Source organism: the organism of the source record quoted next, unplaced genomic scaffold (genome assembly GCF_019419815.1).
Source record: "Pyrus x bretschneideri cultivar Hongxiangsu unplaced genomic scaffold, Pyrus_bretschneideri_v1 Contig42, whole genome shotgun sequence".
Lineage (NCBI taxonomy): Eukaryota > Viridiplantae > Streptophyta > Magnoliopsida > Rosales > Rosaceae > Pyrus > Pyrus x bretschneideri.
Window position 1 is genome coordinate 3,057,037 of NW_025999746.1, and position 15,437 is coordinate 3,072,473.

General features: G+C 37.7%; 1 protein-coding gene across 1 annotated transcript; it reads right to left on the reverse strand.

Moving 5' to 3' along the window:
• Positions 1-6,030: 6,030 nt before the first annotated feature.
• LOC103935948 lies at positions 6,031-9,089 on the reverse strand. Its single transcript, XM_009345782.3, has 6 exons — positions 8,530-9,089; positions 8,168-8,330; positions 7,847-8,023; positions 7,673-7,756; positions 7,037-7,118; positions 6,031-6,794 (listed from the first exon to the last, which is right to left on the reverse strand). Exons 1-6 carry the CDS (start codon positions 8,868-8,870, stop codon positions 6,343-6,345), a joined length of 1,299 nt encoding a protein of 432 aa, XP_009344057.2. The 5' UTR covers positions 8,871-9,089; the 3' UTR covers positions 6,031-6,342.
• Positions 9,090-15,437: the final 6,348 nt, after the last annotated feature.

Here is a 15,437-nt window from a genome sequence, read left to right on the forward strand (position 1 = left end):
AAATTCAAATTCTAAATTCGCGCTGGGTCTATCTTAATCACACACAAAATAACCTTTTTGGGCAAGTGTGCGCAATGTGCGCACAATTTCCCGAGAGAGGATCCTCTAATCACATCCGCTCATTATGCATTGCGCGGCTAATTTTTATCAGGTACTGTTTATATTTAATTTTAAATAAAAAAATTTACAATAATTTTTAACTGCACAAGTATAATAAACGAATGTGATTTAAAGATTTTTGAAATTTTCACAAAAAAAATCCGAGGATCCTCACTTCAGGATTAAGGTTGGACAAGTCATAGGCGGCTATAGAAAGACCTAGAATTTGGTCTCTTACCCTCTCCTTTCTTCCTTGGGACTTCCAGGGTAGTCTTCACGCGGCTACTCCAGAACAGAGCATCCACGCTATTTCTCTCCGCACGCATCTTCCTCTCCCTCTCGAACTTTCTTTCTCCTTCCCTATAAATACCCACCTTTCTTCCTCAACTCCCTCATCAATCAAACATTCAAATTCTCTCTCTACACTTTCAAATTATCGATTTTGCGAATTGGGTTTCTTAATCGAAGGAAAAAAGAATTGGGTTTTCCAGTTTTGGTTCATCTGATCAGAAAAATACCTTCAAGAAATCATGAATTCCATCTTCAGTTCATTTGATGCTTTGTGTGCTGAGTTCTTGGGCCAAAGGGTGAAGTCCTCCTTCCCCACACAGCAGCTGAAGAGTACTGCCGCAGTTCCATCAAATAACACGATTAGTACAGCAAAGCAAGAGGGAAATATGGAGTCTTTGCCGGAGGCTAAGAAGCAGAGCCGGAGGTCGCCGCCGAGGTTCGCGGTGGAACTGGACGGCCTCAACTGCTTTGAGACCCTCGTCTCTTAACTACAACTGCCGCTGGAAGTTTAATCCCATATCATATTTAGATTGTTATACAAGGAAAAAGAAAAAGTACTGATGTAAATGTTAATATGATATATTACAATTCTTTCATCTCTTTTTTTCCCTAAATTGTGTTAATTTAAGTTGAATTTTTTATATGTTGGCGACTTAACAAATCAAATTTCGAAGAGTTTTCATCAAGTAAATTTTATTTTGTTTCGTTTTTATGTTGTTATTTTATTATGCTTTGTTGCTAAGTTTACAAAGGCTGGCTATGTGGAATTTTGCCCTCCAATCAACAAGAAATAGGGAACTGGAACCTGGGTTGCGTTTGTGAAGTGTTCAGCTTACGCTTGCAGCCAATTAAAGCACGTCGAATTTTAGGGACTCAACACGGCACGTGCATCGATTTTTAATTGGGTACATGTAACTTGTAAAACAAAAATCTGGAACTCTTAGTGCCCTCTCTCCCCCAAAGCGCTTAAACCTCCGAAACCCTCTTTGCCGTCGGCCTCTTGCTCCGGCTTGGGATTGGTGGCAGCTTCTGCCCTTCCCTCCTCACCCTCCTCCCTTTTCCCTTTTCCCCTTTCTTCCACTCTCTATTGCATCCCTATCCCCCATCTCTCCCTGATTTTCCCCCTTCTTCCTCTTCTCCTTTTTTCCACCCTGTGTTTCCATACTTTCTCCCCTTCTCTCCCTCTCTTTCCTCCCGATTTTCCCATCTCTCCCTTTTTCTCCCACTCCACATTTTTTCCCTTCTCCAAACCACCATGGTTAGAGATTTAGATTATCTGTTTTTGCATTTAGCTTTCGGTTGTTTTCTTTTTGAGAATTTTGTGTCTCAGATTGTTCTAAGCGTGGTCTCAGTCTTCTCTGAGTTTATCTCAGATTTGTCTTCTTTGCCTTGTTCCTTTCCAAACATCGCTCCTAACCATGAATCTTCTACCATCTATCTTTGCGGCTCGTTTCATTGGGTGTCTTCTCCTACCACTTTGGTGGTTTGTAGCATTTAAAGTGTATTTTGCACTATTTGGTAAGATTATGGAAGCGCTCCTAAAGCGGGTAGCTTGTCTACCCTCATTTTCCGTTCATCCATTTGGTTCTTTGGCCCTTCTTCCAAGTGGTGACGACGGATCTGTGATGGCAGTGAGGCTGTTTTGGTGAAGGTGGCTGTATGGGTTTTTCAGTTTGGTTGCTGCTATGGGCCACTCAATTTGGGCCATTCTCAATGAGGTTTTCGTTTATGGAGTTGGGCATTTGTTTTTTTGGACTTTCTTAGAGTTGTCCTTATCTTTTATTAGCTTTCTATTTCAATAAAATTTATTTTGATTGTCCAAAAAAAATAAAAAAATAAGGCAAACATAGTCTTTATTCATAGAAGAAAATGTTACAAGTGATAAACTTAAAGAAAAGCTACCAGCAGGCCCAGTGAACAAAGAAATCTAAGCAAAGTACGTGATTACCTAATTAGACTCCGTTGTTGACTCAAGTAGTCAACGCCACAACCATTATGTACCCTACCAATCTGTTAACCGGGTCATGTGACATAGTCAACACCAATTAGGCCATCTCTAATCGAAAGATCCAGAGGGCTAGAGGGCCGAAAATAATGTGAAAACCGTCTTCAACCGAGAGCTATGTCAGAGGGCTGTGGAATATGAGAGGATCCCACGAAATTGAAGAGGGCTACAAGGCTGGCCAGAAAATAGAGCAATCCTGTCGGTTACCACGGAATCGGAGAGGGTTAGAGGGCTGGCTAGAAAATAGAGCAATCCTGTTGGTTATAACCGACAAGATTGCTTAAAAAAAAAATTTTTAATACAACGGCTAGTCAACTAGCCATTGTATTCAATTTTTTTTTTTTAATTCTTAAAAATTCTATTTTTTTTTCCCTACAAATACCTAAACCATTCATTAAATTTAAGTTCTAATTTTTTTGGTTTTTTGGGCCAGTTATCGTTGTAGTTTTTAAATTTAAGTTGTTGGATTTGAATTCAAGTTGTTGTAATTTTTAAATTTAAATAATAAATTATGTTTGGTCTTATGGTCCTTTAGCCCTTGATTGGAAACAGTTTTTTGTGACAGAGCTAAAACGAGCCATATGACCCTTTGACCCTCGGTTGGAGACGGAGACAAATAAGGCCTTGTATTGTTCATTATAATATTAATATCTTGGAAGATCTTGGCTGGCCAGAAGGCTAAAACGAGCCCTCTGGCCAACCATTGGTGAGATGGCCTAAAATACAAGGGTCATAAAACAAAACCACAAAAGCAAAACAGTCCCAAGTGAATTAACCTAATCTCTACATTAACAACAAAAAAGATGCACAAAGAATACATAAAATTTGCCTCTAAAAAGCTTAGCAACAGATATCAGTAGCCATAACCAACAACTAACAGGGAAAGACTTTCGATTTTAACGCCAACAAACCAAGAAGACAAAGTACCATCAGAACCGTAGAATGCGGCCCGGAGACTCAAATCAACTACAAAGTGATTTTGCACACCTTCATCTGAGTAAGCAACGATTCACTCTCGAGGTGGGTAGCTAACACAATGGCTAAAGAAGCTTCTCAATCAAAAGCAAGCATCTAGTAGGCAATTAAGTATTTGTGAGCGGAGGAGTGGAGGGTAGAGGAGAGCTCTCGTGTGATGCACAAATGAAAGAGATTTAAGTAGTTGTTCGGGTTAAGGATTCGAGATAAATTAGGGACTAATTTCAACCTAGTGCAGCAAATTGAATTTCTCCAAGTTGTGAGCAGAAAATCAAAAGGATAGAGAGAAAGCACCCAATATAAGATCGAGCTCAGGCCCACCACCGAAATTTGAGGATTGAGGCTCACTTCTTCCTGTTCAAGAGAGAGGCACAAGGAAGGCCACGCTTGATGGAGATGGAGAGGGATAGAAGAAAGAAGAAGGTCTTCATCAAACGCCATTTGTGGGTTGCCTGTAAATAACCGTGCGGGAAGGGATGAGGAAGGGGAGGAGGAGGCTCGAGGTAAGGGAAAGGAAGGGGGAGAAAAACGACGCAGTGGGAGTGGAGGCAGGACATCAGGGTAAGGGAAACAAAGAGAGGTAAGGGAAAAGGGAGGGTAAAGAAAGACGAGGCTGGGGGAAAGGAGGTAGGGCACAAGTGTAGGGGTGAGTAAAGCGAGGTAAGGGAAATGGAGGGGGAGAAAGAAAGAGGGGGGGGGGACGGGGGCGATGCAGGACACAAGGGAAACAAATGGAGGGTGGTAGTGGTGGCATGGTGTGTTGGAGGAGACAAGGTAGACAATAGGGTTGCCGCCGATCCTAAACCAGAGCAAGAGGTCAACCATTTTCAAATATAGGTTTTTGGGACATACTTTATCTTTACATCACTTGCAAGCGAAAAGCAAATGAAAACTTCATGAACATACGTGATCCGCTATCAAATTTATTTCAAGTCAATGAGCATTCTCAATATTCAATATTATGCCTTAAAGAGGACTTGAATCTCCACACTCTTTAGCATGAGATTTTGAGTCTCACGTGTCTACCATTTCGCTACCAAGGCATCTTAAAAGTGAATCGTATGTCATAAATATGATCTTTTCATAGCGATGTATTGAATATATGGGGAAGGTGAAATGTTAGAATATGTGTATTGATCAATTATGTCATGTAGGTCTAAGTCGACTATCCATAGCGGTTTTGGCATTCCTCATTTATCGGTATGCACTATACACTCTAAATTGAATATTTTACTATTTTTAAAGAACGTAGCCACGCCGATTCGCACGGATAACAAAACTTCCATAAAAACATAGGAAGCATAGGAAGCATAGCAAAAACACAGATAGGCAGATCGGCTTGAAGTACTAAATAAATCCATTGAACCGGACAAGAGTCTTGACCGGTGCTTGGTGTGCCTAAATGCATTTCGGATTACATCGATCTGAAGACAAGGCCTCAAGTTTATGATTTGCAGACTGAGATTTCAGGAGCACTATTATCACTTACACTCTCAAAGTGTACGAGCTCAGAGTCTCTTTCTGGAAGAAGACAACGACAAACCGGAACGACATCGTTTCGGACGCATGCAGGATACTAACACTAAAAAAATATCAGCAGAGAATCCTACGGCATCCTTGGGAATTTGGACACACATATAATATAACCACACAAAATATCGACAGAAAATATCCCCAACAACATTCATGAATCACTTCGTCAACACAATGTATGCATCGCTCCATGAGTTCATGTCATGTGATGAGAGAGATAGAGCGAGCAAAAATAGTGAAATGGATACACCCAAGAATCCCTGCTCGATGAACATCCATGATTGACGAAAATCTGGCTAGCAAGGCCAAGTTGAAAGAAAAGAAATGGATCAAGTAGTACTGTTGTAGTCGGAGTCTGTTCCAGAATTTGCATATGGTAGCGACTCTTCCACAGAAAACCAGCTGTTTAGAGAATGTTTTTGCAGATCCCAAACGCGCATGTCTAGTTTCTGATTGACTCAAATCTTATGATTCAACTTTGTGCTTCCCACTCGCTGGGAACATCAACTTTTGCAATTGCATCTCACCGCAACCAACAACGTAAAAAATGAATCACAACAGCCTCCAGGTTTCCACTTTACCTTTTTCCATGGCAAATGCGAGCTACACGGGAAACCCCTTCCACGAATTGGATACAGAATGGTGTCTATATTTCTATATCACTCATCATGTGACGTCAGAACACAAGTAAATTTTTTACCGTTCTAGGACGCTAGGACCACTAAGATAGAAACCTAGATGAAGGGGGCCAATTGCTCAATAATCGATTGCTTTGACAATATTAATTAGAACACAGATCAGTACAAAAGAAATGGATTCAGCCGACTTTGTGGAAGTCAGAGGTGGTTGTGCTTGTGTGAAGTGTGACTTCGAACTTCCATGACTTTTTGGGGTGCTCACTGCTGGACCACGTGCACTTACATTTCCACACATTTTTTTCTCCCAGAAATTTCCCATTGCACCCAAAGACCACTAACTTTACACGGTTCACGCTCCAACCAGTGTAGACATGTGACAGGTTGTGATTGATTTGTTGTTTTTCCATGAAGTCAATCTCAGATTAAACTTGTGTTTTTCATAACCCTGTCAAGTTCAATTGTTTCTGAAGTTTGTATGCAAAGAAAGTATGAAGCAAAGAAAGATCATTACTACTGAAAGAATGAAAATGCAACATCAAAAGAAGCTGAAGGTTACTGTTATTCTTGCAGCACAAGATATCCTTTAATCACATTTCCAACTTTGACAAATACGGCTATACAATCACTCTCCTTTCTTACCAGACATTTCTTTTACTTCTCTCTCTGGCTGGGCCTCTACAATTAAGTTGTATTCACGGCTCAAACAAAAAGGACAAAGAATAAGACCTCGAATGGAATCCTCTTGAAATGGGGCAAAGCGTGGAGATCCACCGTTTCGCAGCTCCTCACTTCACTTGACGATCAGAACCTCCTACCGATTTTTGCAAATCTTCGGGCTACTCCGAATATGACTGCCTTTGTTAAGAGCCCTCGGTCAAGACTACAGGCAAGGGCAATAGCCCCACCGACAACTAGAAGCTTAGGTATGCTCTTCCCTTCTGGTTTGTCCGATGAATCCAACTTTTCTGACTTTTCAACCACCATGGAATCGCCCGTGCTGTTTTCAATAGATCTCAAGTAGTCTGCACTGACTTTGGTGTTGATCTGAGCCATGTAAGCACACCGTGAAAGTGGGGCTTCAGAGGCTCTCTCCTTCTGATACGCACGCAAGCCAGGTTCGATCTTTTTAACAGCTCCCCACATACCTTGCCGGACTCCAAGTTTTGCAAGTTCCCAAGGGATACCCATATCTTCGTGATGATAGAGTAAAATTTCACATGCAGTAAGCTGGCCATCCCCTCTCTTTGATTCAACTGGTTCATACCCAACAAATACAAGTCTTAGTGATGGTTCCCAAGAGCACAATTACGAAAAGAAAGCAATATGAACTTTCAAAGTTTGAATCAATAAAAATTAATCTGCAAATTGCACACCATAACAAAGAGATATCCCATTTTTTAATAGGTAAATAAAGAAGGATATCTTTCATTTAGGAAGATTGACAGATTTTTTTCACATTTCAGAAAGCATAAAGATGTTATAAGACTTCCGTTACCTGCTCGAATGCACCAACTTGAATAGTACAAGTCAACACGTCTAGGTTTGTCACGCCTTGGTACAGCAGAGGAGGGTACGCCCTGAAACATGTTAAATCACACCATTAGGTTATGCATCACGAGTTAATAACCTTAAAAACAGAACCGTTCTACATGACGAGCACTATCGCTTATTTTATTCCCAAACTAAGCACAATCAGCTCAAAACAAACACTTGCAACAATTACTAATATGTACAATCTGGAGTATAACTCGAAAAACTACTTTCATTTAGGACTCTCCACTTATTAGCACACCAAAGGACTTCAAATTACTTTAGATATGAACTCAGTACAATAAACCGACCAGTAGCTTCAAATGTTCAAAACCCTAAATTAGCTTAGCACTTCAACTATTCACAGCTACAATCTTTTAACATGCTAAATATAACCAATACTAGTGCATTAACTGTCATTATTTCACACAAGACATCCAGCCTTGCCAAGAAAAATAATGAAATTTGGACCCTAAAGGAATCCTTTTGACATTAATTTTCTTCTGCAAAATAAGTTACAGCAGCTTGCCTATGTGACTAGACTAGATAGTGCATTGATCTGAGAGGTTATATAGATAGCTAGATCTTCCGGTTAACATACCTTCGTTACGCAGTAGTATGTCCGTCCTGATTCCCAAATGCGACGACCTATCAAGTATTCTCTGTCGCTACAAAAAAATGGGAACTGTGTCCAAAACAAAGAAACAATGTAAGTAATAAGCCAATGCAGCAACGACAACTCAAGAATCAAAGGAGACAGTATCATTGTTCTTACCTTGCGCACCCAGTGCACCAACATGGTTCCGGTGGTTGGACATTCTTCCAAAGTAGATGCATGTACAAGCATGTCATCCCACTTCACTCGAAACTCATCATCCCAAAAGAAATCCCTCAGTAACTCAGGTGTACAGTCCTCATATATAGTACTACTGCGGTATTGCGGAGGTCCAGTCTAGAACGTATAGATGAAATCCGGTTAGTTAACCTCACCAACATAATACACATGAGCAAAACACGGTTATACATCTGAGAGCCACCAATATATCTATTGAAAAACGAATTGAGGATCGAATACAACGAAATGTAAAATAGCTACCTCGGGGTCTCTTCGCCAAGCTTGATAGCGCATAGTTGAGGTAGACCGATCCATCATATGAATCCAAGTAGGCCCTCCATCTTTCTCCTCAACAAGCTGGCATATGTGCCGTAAATCATCATTGTTCACATGACCGGAACTTTCTCTTTCAATCTTTGAGGAGCTGCCATGCCATATCATAAAATTCACTAATTAAACTAAAGCTCTGAAGTCTTACAAGTTAAACTGACCAAAATCCCCAATTCAACACATTACATACTAATCAAAGTTCCGAAATTCAACACATTAAACACCAAAACACGAAAAATAAAAGCAAACCCGAGTTGTAAAATTAGCCAAAGCACTCAAGAAAGTCAACAAACCTGAAATCAGGCGCCTCTTTCGGATTCCTATCGTCGGCAGGCCATGGAATGCAACTGGGCAGCTGAAACTTCAACGAGCTCAGTCCCGGAATCAAACCGATACACGTGGACGAACTCTGCGAGGACGACGAGGAAGAGGAGGATTCTTTTTGTTTTGTGATTGGGCAATCCAACAGCTCTCGGCCAACCAAGTTCGCCCATTTGGGCTTCCACGCCCACCCAACAAAAACCCCAACAACCACGGCAATCCAGAGAGGGGTTATGAACATCATCAACTCACCGAGCACCTCCACAATCGTGGGTCGTCTAAGAATTTCCAGAAAAGCCGACGCCAACGCCATCGTCGAGCAGAAAAGCAAAAACCCAGAAAACCCCAGAAGTTAAAAAACCGAAAGAAAAAAAAAAAAAGAGAAAAACCCTCGATTGAATCGGATACTGGTATGCAATAAGCACAGCGATTGCTCGAGGGTTTCAGAGAGGAAGGAGATAAGAAGATAGCAAAACCCCAATACCCAACAGAGAGACGGGGGATATTACTTATTAGATATATAAATACAGAGAGAAAAAACCAAAAAAAAAGGGAGAGGAGGAGGAGGAAGCAGAGAATGAAGGGATATAGATATGGTTTATTTGCAGAGAGAGAGGAGGAAGAAGACAGAGGAAAGGTGAGAGCTTTGGATAAGATTTCTGAGATAAGCGGTACAGAGTTGCGTTGGGGAGATTACCACAGCCTCGCAGAGCAGGGTCTTTGTTGTTTTCTTGTGCTGCTATTGCAAGTATTGCCCTTTGTTTTTGGCCAATGGCTCAACCTAAATGTTCAATTTTTTTACTTTTTTGGTTCCCTAATTATTATATAATTTTTGATAAAAAAAAAAAAAAAAGATGAGAAAAAGTGAGTGAGTTGTTTGAGTGAATGTGAATTTTCTGAGAAGATCTCAGAAATCTGTGGGTGTGGAATTTATGAATGGACCTTGGGATGATGAGTTGAATTGGTGATTTGGTCCTCTTTTTATACCATGGTAATGGTTTGGCTCTTTCTATGGTGGCCGCGTTTCCCGTTTTTCACGTTCTCTGACTTGGACTTTTATAGATTTCCTTTTTCTATCTTTTACTATGTAAAATGTTGGCCAATATAAAACATATGTTTGATTTGATTGGTTTTATTCTTTTTCCTCTATGAATAGTTTCTGAGATTATCATAACTCCTCATTTTTATCTCTGAGATTTGAAATCAATGAAAGAGATCCATAAGTGTGTCTATTATTTTGTAAAAAAAAATTATTAAAAAAATAAAACGACAAAAATACCTTCAAATTTTGTTGAATTGTTTTAGCTAATTGTTTATTAAATTGAGGATATTTTTGTCATTTTGTTACTTATTTAACAGATTTTTCCATGAACAACTAAAATTATTGATAGTGGGCAAACTCAATAACCACTTTTATTAATTTCAAATCTCAGAAACCAAAATGATGAGTTATGTCAATTTCCAGAATCATTTTGGCTAAAAAGCCTAAAAGTTTTTCACTAACTCGTCTTTTTTTTTTTAGGCGTTTTGGGTGGGGGGGGGGGGGAAGGGGAGGGAGGTCAAATTCACTAACTCATCTGAATAATGAAAATGAAAACGAAAACTCGTACTTGAGTGCAAAGTAGGTGATTGTGTAATGCTCTAATTCACTTAATTATGTAGAAAATAAAAATACAGAGTGAAGTGCGTGATGCTCTAATCAACTTAAGTTATGTCTACTGTATTTTAAATATTTAAGTTGAAATAGGTGGATAATTGTGACTTGCCACCAGTTGAATATCTAAAAAGCTTTTCTAGATGATGATTGTATCGGTTGCTGGTTTGCTTAAGTTAATGTTTATTGAAACTCTTACTAGCTCTTACAATGGTATTTATTTTTACTAGTAAGTGAGAAGTTCTAGTCATAGATAATGAGTTTGATAAAAATTTATTTTTACACCCCATCTTGTAAAATATCCTTAAATAACAAAATTTGTCATTAATAAAACAAAAATGATGAGCTATTAACTTATAAAATAGCATTTGAGGTATTAGCTTTTTTTTTTAAGTGTTAATAACAACTCTTTTTTAAAATAATATCATGATTATTCTTATTTTTATTGTTATGTGACTTTATTTTGAGTTTATGATTAATTGTTTTTTTTTAATAAACGATATTATCTATATTAAGAGGAAGGGGTCGGCTTAATCTCACAATGATCTAGTAATAATATGGTTCAAATTCACCTTTGACGATAATTGAACCTAAGACCTTTCATTTATAAGTAAAGAGGAATATCACTAGACCATAATATTAAGCAACGATTACGTATTTTTTATTAGTCGTGAAATTCAAATTAAATATAAACAGTAGAAGTTAATTTTCTCACTTCTCAGAGGAGTAGTACTCCAATTACTTCTACTTATCGGAGAAGTAATACCCCAATTATTTAGGGAAAAATGCCACCGACAAGGGGACAAGGGATGTAAAACAATTTTTTTTAATTAGAAACACTAATTTTCATTGTTTGGGGTCTAGTTAGGAACACTAATCATTTGTTGTGGTAGATAGAATGAGGCCAGTTTATTATTCATTTAATGAAAAGAAAATTAAACATATAATAAGATGGTTATTCAAAATTAAACAAAAATAAAATAAAAATGAAACGTATAAGGGGGGCTACTGTATCAGCCGCCATATCCTATTGGAATATAGGATGGTTCAACACCGTTAGATGTCAAATGAACAGCATTCCAGCATTTGACTGGTCGTGCGTGCATTCTTTCATTTATCAAAGGGAGGACGCGGCTTGATGTTCCCACCACTTAAGACTAGCAATTGAGAATTGACCTTACATTTTAATTGAGATGGTCCGACGCTGAAATAAGACTTGTATAACATAATTACTTCATGACAGTAATATCTCATATTAATGATATAATAACACATATATCAATGATACAATGACATTTGCAAGTTTTTTATTTTTTTTTTCACTGTCTGTTGTATTATTGACAAAAAACATGACAGTAATAATTTATCTATATTGTATAAACTTCAACCAAAAAATGATGGAGAAATTTCTCCAAAACCTCCAAGGTTATAAGGGTGCGTTTGTTGCACCGTATTATCTCAGACTGGACTAGCTTCAAGGACTAAGTCAACATATTTGGAAGATGGGGTGAGTTCGTGGTTTGGAGGTCTCAGCCCTCCAATTTTCAAAATCCCCAAATCAAATAATAAAAAAAAAATCTCAGCCCTCTCGATTCCAAGAGCCAACCTTCCCGAGAACTCCTCCAATTTTCAAAAAGCCAACTTCCTGATTCCAAGCACCACCGATGACCTGGCCACGATGACAGTGCTATAGAAAAAGAAGCCGATCCCGTGAACTGGAACTGGATGTTCGCCTCTTTTCTGTAATCCTACTTAATACCAAGCGAAAGCAGGGGATTAGCTAACGAGGTTTAGCGCAGGGCAGAGTGTCTCGTAGTCGAGGCGAGTCCTACTTATTCTAGTCCAGAACCTTACCAAACATAGGATTATAATCCTATTTAAACTAGTCCAAGCTAATCCCTTCTAAGGAGGTGTAACAAACACACCTAAAAGTACTAGGGTATACACGGAGTGAAATGAAGGTTAAGATGATCAATTCATATACCATAATATTTGGTCAAATATATATATATATATATATATATATATATATATATATATATATTGCTTGGTCTGCCCCAACATTTATTCCCCGTACGCCTCTGAATTGGCCAAACTCGTTGACTCATTGACCCTTTTGCATGGACATGCAACTACTTGATCGTGTTAATTTACTGGTTTATTTGCCAATTAATTGGAATTCAACAGTGCAAAATCAAACCATAGCCTAGTCAAATTATAAAAATTACAATAATTAAGAATGTGAACAGTCTGCAGCCAGCTGGATCTTGGTCAATATAGATGATTAATTTTCTTTAATCACCAAACTCGTTAAATGAGCATACTACACATGCGTAACACGCAAGCAACTGTGCTCCTAACCGTGCAAGCGACTCGTGGGTTTAGCACCACCGAATGCCTAGCGATGTGACTCTAACCGAGACATTGAGTACAGGTTTGGTACAGTTTAACTTTTTTTTAAAACAACAATAAAAGAATGAAGTGTTATTGATATTTCAAAAATTTTATTTTATATTTCTTATAAGTATATATTTTTTTTTAAATATAAAAAGTTTGGAGTGTAGAATGAGAATTTTGGAATTCCAATAACAATTCTCATAAAAAAAAGGCTGGGGAAATTTTTTGTTTGGTAAACACCTTGTAAGCAGGTTTTTTTCAAAATTTTGGATTAAAAAAATTGAAAACTCGAAGTAACAAAAAGAAGCATTAAAAAACCGGCTTTTTTTCTTCAAGAGGAGGGTGAACAGTGTTGTTTAATGAATTTTTCGAAATTCCTAACATACCCTCATTTCTCTCTTTCATCGTTCAAATCTGAAATTAGTTGGACAGCGAGCATCCATCGTGGAGAGCACAGAGCGCCTCCAGGTCGTGATTCATGAACCACTATATGTTTTCTCCTTCTCCTCCTTTAGCCTTCTCTTCCAAGCAGTCGTTTGTGAGTCTCATTTCCAAACTTGCAAATAAAAAGGAGGAGTAGTTTCGCTCCTCTTCTCCGTCAGCCCTAAATACGAAGTTTGAAGTCCCACTCGGAGAGTGGTATATATGGAGTCATAGACAAGCATCGTGCTACTGGAAATGTTTGCACCCTCGCAGTCCAGCAGATACACAATTTCGTGTTGAGCAGATACAATTATTTGTGTCAAAATGTTGTTCATGTAAGATACGACACAAAGAAACATTTGATACAAACATGATTATGTATGTATAGTTTTCTGATAAGAAGAAATGATGATTGTACATACTAATACAAATTGCAATGATGCGTCTTTCTCCTAAAGTATTGCACCTTGTTTACTTATCTACTGCAATTTACTTTCCCTTCGATTTCCTTTCTACAAATCTTCATACAAATTGCTGCATGAACACACATGATTAAATGATGACTTGTGAAATTCCAAACATCCTGTTAAGAATTAAGGTTGGGTCGAAATCCAAAAGAACAAAGTATATTAAGTAATTGACCTTTATTGATCAAACAATTAAATTAATAGCATATTTAGTATTATGTCATTTTTGGTTATTTTACACAGTCACAGCTGTTTTATGTAAAAATTTATCAAACATTATAGCATTGCTTTTTCCTTTTCTTTTTTCCAAAAACACTTTTACAAAAAAATTTACCAATCACTCTTTATTTTATATCTACTTATTCTCACAGCACAGCTAGCACAGCTGAAACAGTATTTTTTTTTAAATACAACAATTCCAAACTAATCATGAGTGAGAAGAACGAGCACCACAACATTGGGTAACTGCTTAAAAGAAACCAGTCGATGACAGAAATACAATATGGCAGTGAAACCGACCATATAATGGTTGAAATACTTGCATGCTTTCGTCGTGTAAATTATGTTATATGGTAAACGAGTTCGCAGTCACACTCCAAGCTGTGTAGTGCTTCACCTTTTTGACCTCCGACCTTATACATATGGATACATGAACTACATGATGGTTATGTTTGAAAAATAGACGAGTCTAAACTTTATCAGGCTTTACACATGCAACCGTTTTCTAATCAATTATTACAATTATATTCATATTGGACGAACCATAAGATTAATAATACAGAAAACGCTCATATTTTATAGTAGCCTCCTTGTAGGTACAGAATTCTACTGTAAGGTGGTTCCAATATAAATGTCTAAAAAAAATATGAAGAAGAAAATAACATTGAAAATTAAACAATAAACTACTGACTTTTCATTCTTAATTTTTATACAACATTACAAACTACAAAGACAAAATATGGCCACGACGAGGTTTCATAATCCGAAAACATGTCATGATAGTTTCATTGTCAAAACAAGAAATAATAGATCGATGATGATTATGAACTATCCAAAATTGGAGTTGTACTATTTGGAATAAGATTGGAACTATCCAAACTTGGAGTTGAACTATTTGGAATAGGATTGTCCAGACTAATTATGATGATTTTTGCTTGTTATATCATTCCATACTTCTAATTTCTAAACATATCAATTAATAAAAATAAAAACCATATCAATTGATGAAGTGAAAAAAAAATATATATGAATTAACCAACACATGATCCAAACAATATCAAAAAATCATAACAAATCAACAACTATAATCTATTATGAATTTAAATTTTCCATTCAATACACATCAATTTTAACATCCTATATAATTAATTTAGACTATAATAGTAAACTTACTTAAATTCAGAAATTACGAGATTAAACGGTGGTCATGGAGACAGGTGGAGGCATGGAGATGGAGTAGTTGATGGTGGCCCGGTTGGATGGGGTTAGAAGAAAAAGGGCATTGGAATTGAGAATTACCTAATTGGAGCAGATGGTGGTGGCCTGAGATCGGTTGGGTGGGGTTAGAGGAAAAAGAGAATTGAGAATTGGGAATTATCTAATTGGAGAAAGTGAATGCAAAATAGATCCCGGGAAAGAGGAAAGGGCATACTCTATTTTTTTTTTTTTTTAATTAAAAAGTGTCTTCCTTACGTGGCTTAATAAGAAGATTTGCTTTTAATTATTTTGTTTTAAATGGCTTTGACTCAAAACGACGTTGTTTTACTCAAATCATTTTAAAAACTGAATAATCACATTTTCTTTCGCTAATCATTTGCAGAACCTGCACCAGCCGTTGGAACCAACGCTGCACTCTTCTCCTCCACCACGTACCCAAAACATTGGTGGTCCTCGGAAGTCCTCACAACCACTTATCCGGGCTTCCGGATGGTCCCTTGAT